At 52.0% G+C, this 9,713-nt stretch overlaps 1 protein-coding gene across 1 annotated transcript; it reads right to left on the bottom strand.

Moving 5' to 3' along the window:
• Positions 1-1,227: 1,227 nt before the first annotated feature.
• Positions 1,228-7,476, bottom strand: LOC112117453 (CD48 antigen-like). The gene is made up of 4 exons (XM_024215402.2): positions 7,410-7,476; positions 4,498-4,818; positions 2,336-2,599; positions 1,228-1,322 (listed from the first exon to the last, which is right to left on the bottom strand). Exons 1-4 carry the CDS (start codon positions 7,474-7,476, stop codon positions 1,228-1,230), a joined length of 747 nt encoding a protein of 248 aa, XP_024071170.1.
• Positions 7,477-9,713: the final 2,237 nt, after the last annotated feature.

Below are 9,713 nucleotides of genomic sequence, written 5' to 3'. Positions count from 1 at the left end.
CCCTCAGGGGTGGGCCCATGCCGTGCCACACAGCCTGCCCCGCCCCCACCCAACACCCCACGACTCCCTATGGCCGGAGGCCCCCCAGACCCACCCCCAAATGCACAGCGCCCTGCACAACACCCCCCCTGTCCACAGCCCCACCACAACTGCCCAGCACCCCCCACACACACAGAACCCCCACTCCCTAGTGCCCCAACACACACAGATCTTCCCGGCCCCTTCACAGGCCAGCACCCCCCCCATACTTCTCATAGACCAGTGGCTCTCAAACTTTTGTACTAGTGACCCCTTTCGCACAGCAAGCCTCTGAGTGCGATACCTCTTATAAATTAAAAACATTTTTTAATATGTTTAACACCATTATAAATGCTGGAGGCAAAGCAAGGTTTCGGGTGGAGGCTGACAGCTCACGACCCCCCATGTAATAACCTCGCGACCTCCTGAGGGGGTCCTGAACCCCAGTGTGAGAACCCCTGCCACAGACCCACTCCCACCCCCTGCCTACTGGCCGTGTTGGAAGGTGACTGTGTCTGCCGGGCTGAGCCGGCAGCGCAGTCAGGGCTGGTCCCAGGGCCGGGAATCACTCCATCTCCGTGGGAGTGGCGCAATCAGCCAGGCCAGGACCTACCCCGGCCAGGCTCCCTCAAGACGTATTTGCCTGGAGGGGCCCAGCCAAGCCCTCCACACTGTTCCCCCCCCATCCCACCTGGCTGAGACTGGCCAGGCTTCTGCACCAGTCCCAGGTGCTCAGCTCCAGGGAGACAGGTGGGGCTCCACAGGTAGTGGGAAGCAGAGACTGCCCAGAGTCGGAGGTGCACTGGGGTCTGGCCAAGGGGCAGAGAGGAGCCCTCAGCGGGCAGGCCAAGAGGAGCAAGTGGTGGGCGGGGGGAGCCAGTGGGGTCTCGGGGCGCAGTGCAAGTGGAGCAGGCCAGGGCCCCTGCTCAGCACTGGCCCAGCTCCATGGATCCACTGGAGCCATTGTAAACCTGGCACTGCCTCCTCCACTCTGCCTCCACCCCTGAGCACACCGCGTGCCCGCTTTCCCCCCCCTATCTCCCAGCACTTGCCCCTCAGTTCTCTAAGTCCCTAGTTCAATCCCCAGTGTGTTGGCAAGATGGGGGATGGCTGTCAAACGCGGCTATTTCAGGAGTTCATTTTGGTCTTGTGTGTTTCACCAGGCGGAGGCAATCGAGGGGTTTGTTGCGTTCTCTTGGCTCCCCAGCCTTAGACCCAGTTATGGACGAGGAGGAGAAATCCAAACGCCAGGATGGAATCGGCTGTTTTCCGAGCCAGGGACACGGGCACGGCTGAGTTTTTCTCTGGAACAAGACAAGAGCCTGTTATTTATAGGATGTGCCAGCCAATAATACACATGGGCTGCCTCGCCCCTGCCATGGAATACCCACAGGAGGGGGTAGAACTTGGGGGCAAGGATGAACAGGGGTCGAAGGAGAGAGGAGCAAGGAGAGGATGCCCAGCGAAACACAGGGAAAGAAGCCCTGTCCCTGGCCTGAGTGCTCCGTCCCCCCCGACCCTCTGTGGGTGCAGAGAGAGCCCCCCTGCTGCCTCAATCACCCAGGACGATGTTTCTCTCCTCCCTGTGCAGAATGAGCCAAGGAGACACCCCCAAAACCCAGAGGATCCCCCAGTTATCGACTCAAGCTCCCAGAACTTCACAGCTGGCTCTGGAACCCAGTGCCCGGCTGCAATGGCACCGTCCTTGTAGCTAATCCTCTGGGATCACAGTCTGCACTGCGCCTTCCCCTGGGAGCCCCTCCCAGGGTGGAGAGGGGACCACACCAACCCCCCTGCTGCATCACTTTGTACCTTGTGCTAACGCAGACACCACACCCTGCGCTGGTGCCTCTAATGGCCCCTCTTGGTCGGGCCATCGCCAGGGACTGTCCCCGCAACCTCTAGCTCCAAAGCACGGGCCTCGACCCCTTGAACTCAGCCCATCACAGCAGCAGCAGGCGGCTCTCCTGTGTCACAGGCACACACGGCCCGTCCAACCCTGGGCAGCATCACGCCGCGTGGCCAGGATCCATCATCCAACACGCGGCACCCCCAGCAGCACGGCGTTCCCAACCTAGCCCCACAGTGGCTGCAGCTTCACCACAACTCACAGCCCAGGGCAGGTCAGCAGAAGACTGCTCTGGGGTCCCCCGTGGGGGGAAATACACACTGGGGACCAGTGAACGAGACTCTCCTTCAAGAGTCACCAGAACCACGGCTGCCCTGCTTCAATGGAGACCTAACCCGAGTGGCTGCATAGGTAGCCTCTACAGCCAGATAGACGCAGCAAGAGAAATGAATGCAAAGTGAATGTTACCATTCCACGTGCAAGGGCTTCTGTAATTGAAGAAGCCTGTCTCTTCGCTGGCGGGGTTGCTGACGCTGCATTTGTAAGACGCGTGACTTTCTGACTTTAACGCAACGTCCAGTGTGCTGCTAATTTTGCCCACTAAATCCTTTTCATTCTTGCGCCAGTGGTAGGTCACTTGGGTGGCATCCACAATGCACGCCAGGGTGACATTGCACCATCCATCTTCGTTGGCCCTGATAGTGAAGTTCATCCTGGGTTTAGGGACGGGCTCTAGAAACAGAGAAAAGAGAAATTCAACAACAGAGATCTAACCCTGGGCCAGATCCTTAGATGATGTGAACGGGTGGTGCTCCAGTGAAACTGATTTATACCAGCTGGGGGTGTTGCCTATATAGATTTTATACAGGATGGTCTATTAACTAGACAAATTCAGACTGCAAATAAGGTGTAAAATTTTAACGGTGAGAGTAATTGACCATTGGAACAATTTAGCAAGGGGCATAGTGCATTCTCCATCACCGACAATTTTAAAATCAAGATGGGACGTTGTTCTAGAAGATCGGCTCTAGGAATTGTTTTGGGGCAGGGCTCCGGCCTGTGTTATCCAGGAGGTCAGGTTACATGACCACAATGGTTCCTTCTGGCCTTGGAATCTATGAATGATGCTCATCTAGCCGGACTTCCTGTGTAATGCAGATCAGACAATTTCACCCAATGGCACCTGCTTCCAACCCATTGACCTGTGGCTGGATGAGAGCGTATCGTTTAGAAAGAGGGTCCAACCATGATGTGGAGACCTCAAGTGATGGAGAATCCACCATATGCCTTGGTGAGCTGCTTCAGGGGTTCATTTCCATCCCCGTTAAATGCAAACACGAAATGAGACTAAACTTTCTTCTAGCTTCAACTTTCAGCCAGTGGATCTTGTTCTACCTTTATCTGCTAGATTGATAAGAGGGGGCTCTTCAGAGATCTTCTCTGTGTGTCGGTACTGCTTTGAGAGCGAGTCATCTTTTAACCTTCCCTTTGATAAGCTAACTAAAATAAGCTCATTAAAAAGTTTCCCATTGGAGAACCTGATTTCCAGATGTCATCATTTTCCTTCAGCATTTTGGGGATCATGAAATGCAGCCCTCGTTTGCATCACAGACATTAGATCAACAGTACCAAATTCCCTGTGTATCCCCCTACTCACCTATAGAGTGCATGTGACCCTGGGCTCTGTCTGGGTGTTTAGCCTCCATCACCCCAGCACCTCTCAGGACTCAATGACCATATCCTCACGCCCTGAAGCACAGAGAGACCCCTGGCCAAGGCCTTAAGCCAAGATTTTTAAACGTGACTAGTGACTGTGTCCCGCAATTCTGGATCCCCTGTAGGAACCCGATTTTCAGAGCCCAGATGCTCAGCACTTTCTGAAAATCAGGTCCCTTTAAAGTGTGCCGAAAAAATGGGGCATCCCAAATCCTTAGTCATTTTTGGAAACACTGGCCTAAGTGACTAAAGCAAATCTCCTGGGTGCCGGTCCAGTGCCTTGGCTACAAGACCATCCTGATTTAGTTGGGGATGGGTCCTGCTTTGAGCAGGGGGTTGGACTAGATACCTCCTGAGGTCCCTTCCACCCCTGATATTCTATGATTCTATGATCCTTCTTGGCCCTTACCAGCTTAGCTTGGAGGGTTATCAACTCATTTCTTTTATGGAGCCCCCTCCCCCAGTGGCTTTCCTGGCGCTCACTAGCTGGTCTCCCCTGCTTTCTGATGTGTGTGTAGCTGTTCCTCGAAGACGTCTGGGTGGCTCCATTACCCCCCCTTCTGCCAGCAGGGCAGCAATCTGCTTTTGCCTCTCTTCCCATTTGGTCCATTGTGGGAGGTCCCAAAACAGGAATGTCATTAAGGTCGGTACCTGACCCCTCCCCTTAAAGCCCCAGCCACAAAGATTCCAGAAAAAACAGCTCTGGCGATGGAGCGTTGGACCCAGAACCTGAGCTGAAGGTCTGGCCCATTTCCTGGGAGCCTCTTTGTCCCATCCAGGCTGTTACCTGCTCCTTCCCCCGCCTTGTGGGCGTTTCGGGGTGGGGAGAGAGGAGGGTGCATTATCAGGGCCCTTCTAGCTCCCTGAACCTCACCATCCCTGACCCTTGTGCGAAGAGGCTGCTCCCGACTCACCGTACACGTCCAGTCGGAATAATTCATTTGTCTTCTTGCTTTGGCTGTCTTCCACTTCCATCCGGTAGGTGCCGCTGTCTTGCTTCTGCAGCTGGTTAATTTCCAGGGTGTGATTTTCGTGGTAACGCAGTTTATTATGAATATTGCCACCTGGGTAATACACTGGCTGATTCCATTTTTTAGTCAGGATCTTTAGGGACTCGTTGAACCACCAGATGATCTGCTGGTATTTCTCTGGGACTGACAGTTTGGGGTTTAGATACACCGTGCCACAGATAGTCCCATTCACCTGACTGCGCGGCACCGCTGTAGCCTCGTAAGCTGTCAACAGACAAAAATCAGAGTTGCAATGGGAAGCAAAGGAATAAGCATTACTCTTAGTTGTTGGGTGAACTGGGACAAGCTAGCGCAAATGCCTCTCACTGTGCCTCAGTTTCCCCCTGTAAAATGGGGATAATGCCGTTCACGCTCTTTTGTGAAGGACTTTGAGCTCTTGTGACACTCAGGTTCCAGACTGAACCCCCCCCAGTGGAGAACAGAAGATTTATAACCCCCAAAATGAGCAATGAAGTGTTCCTTGAGTCTGGTTTAACCACAGTCTGTATACATAGCGCATAATGACCATCAAGTTCAGACTATTCCAAGCTTTCACAAAAACCCTTACTCAATATACTCCCATAGTACAATACACAGTGCAATCAGTTGGTTCAGTTTTTTGGGGCCTAACCTGTTCTTCCCCTTGGGGTGTCCGGACTCAGTATCACAGATCTACAGCCGCAAAGAGCCCTAGCTCTAGGTATTGTTATGTTGTGGATCCCTAGCAAAACGGAGCCTTGCTTGGGGGCCACTAGGTCTTGAACCACTCTGAGATTTGTACTTAAAAAGCTTGTCGACCATTTATTTCCCAACAACGATATAATACGCACAGAGGCCTGCCGATGTCCAAGGGGGCCTGGAGCAAGCAGAGCATTGTGATTTTGGTATCAGTGAGGACAAACAGATAAGAGATTGTCTAGTACAGAACCGATGTCTCACACTTGAGCTAAAGTAGTAACTAACTCCATTAGCTGGTAGCAACAGTAGATTGTTACCCCACCAGCACCAGAGTGAGAGGGGACGGACACACACACACACACACACATCAGATGTGTTAAACACATTCATTTTTATGAGTTGGACCTTTTGAACTGGTAATCTAGCAAACAGAGTGTGCTCTATTCACTGGGGGAAGTATTGCCTAGTGGCTAGAGCACTGGCCTTCTATTCCTGGCTGTCCTGCTAGGTGAAGTCACTTCCCTTCTCTGTGCTTCAGTTTCTCCCACTGTGAAATGGGGACAATGGTACTAAGCGCCTTTAAAAAGCACATTGAGATCCATGGGTGAGAAGAGCTAGGGGTGATTGTTTTTATTTTTGCTTCTTGCTTGGATCAAGCAAAATGCCCTACACGTGACCGCTGCTGACTCTGAGGGAAGTTCAGCTCCTTTTACCACTTTATGGTCTCTTGATTCGCTGTATGTGCTTCACCGTTGCTGCTGTGTTGTAAGCTGCTGCGTGATGATGAGACAGTGGTTTTTGCTATTTCAACTCAGCCTACTAAGCTGGGCCATCTTCTCCCGTACAGAACTACCATAAAAGGGCGTTACTAAGGGGGGGTGGGGCAACCACAAACACAGTGTGACTCGCCATAGACACGTAATGGATGACATAAGGATTAATAAATACACCACCCTTTACACCAGCATTGAAGGCACTGACACGCCTCTACAAAGTTGGGACTTTCAACTCCCCACGCTGCTGCTGCCGCCATATTGCTAACCCTGTGCCTCCCAAAATCACGAAGGAGTTCCCTCATGCATGAGATTATCTTTTTTAAAATATTAATTTGGGGTTCTTTGTGTGCCTGTTGAGTTTTGAACATTTATGGATCATGTTTTCAAGCTTTTCTCCACAATCACAAGGGCTAGAAACTTAGCTTTCTTTTTTTTTTTTTAAAGTGAGATTCTCACATAATCACAGGGCTCCAGCAGCTGGGGATTTTTTAGAAAAAACACCAAGACTTGCAACAAACTCACAAGAGTTGACAACAACGGAATCCCTATTTCGGAGTAAGTAGAGCAAAACCCATGTCTGATTCCCCTGATCACTGTAATGCTGTACTCAGGAGGAAAAAAACAACCCTTTCTGACCAGAAATGTGGGTTTTTATGGCCCTAATTAAGTGTGTGCAGGAACAAATGTTGTCAATGATAAAAGATGACGAGCTTCTAGATCCTTGGAGACTCAAATACTCTGGAATCTTTCTCTGGAGCTTTCCAGTCTGTGGGCTGGGGTTAGTTTCCACCCTTTGATGCAAGTTTCTAAGCCTGTTCTTGTGATGAGCCTGAAAACCGTAACTTGAAAGGAACAAGGCAGCCGTGCTCCACTTAGCAAAGAAATGTCGGCAAAACACTTGATCAGAATTTCAAATTCAGATGAGAAATTTTGATGGGAAGTTTTTGAAAAGTCCCAACTCATTTTTCCCTCCCTCTGATTGTCAATATCTTAGTCACTTCTACAGCAAGAAGCTAAATGGAACCTACAAGATATCCTTTCCCCCACCTCCAGCCCTCCAAGATAAAACTTATCTAGCACAAGGCAGGGGAGTTTGAGAAAGAATCAAATCACTAGCACACACACACACACACACACACACACACACACACACACACACACCCCCCATATCTGATATCCACAGATCCAAAACGGGTGGAGAGGTTTGGGAGTGACAGCTCCGCAAAAGAACTTACATTAGAACGGCACCCGCCCGTTGCGAAGGATCAGCCTTAGAGCCATAAAGAGAAGTGCCAGGACAGCTGGAAGAGGAATGTGAAGCAAGCGCCTTTTTCAAGAGAAAACACAAAATGTTCATCTTACCTTGTAAGCTGCTGAGCACCACCAGGCATGCAAAGGTTGCAACAGCTGCCGCCATCTTCCCCAGCATCGCGGCAATCTGAAACCAGGGTGTCCTCTAATCAAGTTACGTTGTCAAAGGACCTGATTCTCACTTACATCAGCCGTGTAAAAGGGCCTATATGTGGGACCAAATTACAGTACACCTGCATTAAAGCCCCGTTACACTGGGATAAAAAGTGCTTGTTGTACATGAGACACAGGCCAGTCGATTTGAAAACAATTATTTTACCGAGAAAGCATAATGCGACAGGTGTGGCCGGATTTTCAACGTCTCTCAAGAACAGTGCTGGAACTCCCCTTTCTGCAACATGTGATGATATGTCAAAAAACCCACTTCCTCTTGAGCCAAGTTGCAGTGCATAAATACTGCGTTTTAGGCGTAGGCTATTGCGCAGAATCTAGCACAATAGACTCCTAATCTGTAGTTGCTACTGTAATCACAATAACGACCAGACCTCTCCCCACTCTTGACAAAAGCCCTTTTATGCCTCAGCTGAGAGGTGCAATCATGTCAGTGGTTTTGTTTTATGGCCCAGCTCTTCAAACTAGTATAAACTAATGTAGCTCAACTGCACTCAATAGACCATATCCCCGGCGAGTCCAGCCCAGCATAGCTCCATTGGCGTCAACAGGCCATATCCCGGGCCAGAGCCGGGTTTACAATGGCGCCAGTGGCTCCATGGAGCCGGGCCCATGCTCAGAAGGGGCCCTGGCCTGCTCTGCTTGTGTAAGGGGACTGTTGCCCCCTTACTAACATTCCCTGGGGGTGTTTTGGTTGCTAGCTCCCAGTACCAAAAGGGGAAGGGTTGATGGGAAATCAGGAGCCTGAGACTGACAGTCCCCAGGAACAATGGGGAGAGGCCAATGCTCCAGATCAGCCTGATTGACAGGGCAGGCCGGTTAATCAGGGAGGGAGTCAGGAGGCCGGGGTGGCCCACCCTCCGTGTGGAATTGCCTGGATCAGACAGAGGGGGGCCGAGCTAAGGGGAGAGCAGGGGCCCGAGCTGAGCTGTGCCAGATCCACAGCCCAGGGAGAGCAGATCCTGTGCTGGGAGCAGGGCTGCAGCCACAGAGCCAGAGGGGCCCGAGAAGCAGCCCAGGGGGCTGGAGGCAGAGCAGCAGCAGCAGCATCAGTGCTGAGGCAGAGTGGAGCTGGGGCTAGAACAGTGGAGCTGGAGCAGTCTGGCGCCAGGTGTGGTGAACAACTGGGGCTAGCCAGGGGGGACCCTGGGCAAAGGGCCCAGCACAGAAAGACACCCCCAGCCAAAGGTCCTTGCAGGCCCGACTGGGAGGGGGATCTTAACCTGATGAGGGGCTGATGCTGGGAAGAAGGGTCCCACCACACAAAGCCCGGAGGTGTGTGGCCACCACCAGAGCAAGTGTCCAACCTGCAGCATCCCTGCAGCACAGCCGGGGCCTGAGAAGGAGCCTGGGACCTACAAGGAACAGACTGTGACCTGCCCTGACATTCCAGAGACACTGTTTGTGATGTTCCCGGCCACAGAGCGGGGTGGTGTGTTTTCCTTTAACCTTTCCCATTTTTCCTTATTCTTTTTTTAATTAATTGTTGATTAAATATCTTGCATTTGCTTTAAATTGTGTGAAATGATCAGTGGGTCAGGGAAGTGCCCAGTGCAGAGAGAGTACCCCGGAGTGGGGGACACCCTAGCCCCTGTCCTAGGTGACCACAGCAGAGTTGGGGGTTGAGCCCCCCAGGAATCCTGGGCCCAGCCTTGTTGGGGTTTATGAGGACTCTGCCAGACAGGAGAGTGGAAGGGGAGCCCTCGAGGTCAGGCAGGCCTCTGGGTAAAGGAAGTGGGAGCAAGGACTCGGATCCTTTCGCTAGCCCACTTCACCAGGGTAGTGCAGAAGCCAGGAAAGCTCCCCACAATAGCGGGACCATTCCCCCACTTACACTTGCATTGTGCCCTGAGACCCCATGAGCTGAGGCAGCTGAGAACTGACCCACTTTCCTTTCAGCTCCGAGTGGTTCACATCCATTACTGGGAAGATCTGATGTTAACACCGAAGAGACGCTATTATGAACACAGGCACCATTGTTGTCTTCACATTGCACACACAGTCAGATGGATACTCCCAGTCAAAATGTGCAAAGACAGGAGAGAAACTTTACTGTGATGTAGCAAACCAGTGCATCAGCCTTAGTGGCAAACACTGCAGATTGTCTCCACATGCAGGGCCGGCTCTGGCTTTTTCACCGCCCCAGGCAAAAAAGCCTCCGGCCGCCCGCCCCCCCCCCCCCCC

Source organism: Terrapene carolina, unplaced genomic scaffold (assembly GCF_002925995.2).
Source record: "Terrapene carolina triunguis isolate 2854851 unplaced genomic scaffold, T_m_triunguis-2.0 Scaffold25892, whole genome shotgun sequence".
Lineage (NCBI taxonomy): Eukaryota > Metazoa > Chordata > Testudines > Emydidae > Terrapene > Terrapene triunguis.
The sequence above is the reverse complement of the archived record's forward strand: the minus strand, read 5'-3'. Positions and strand labels throughout refer to the sequence as shown.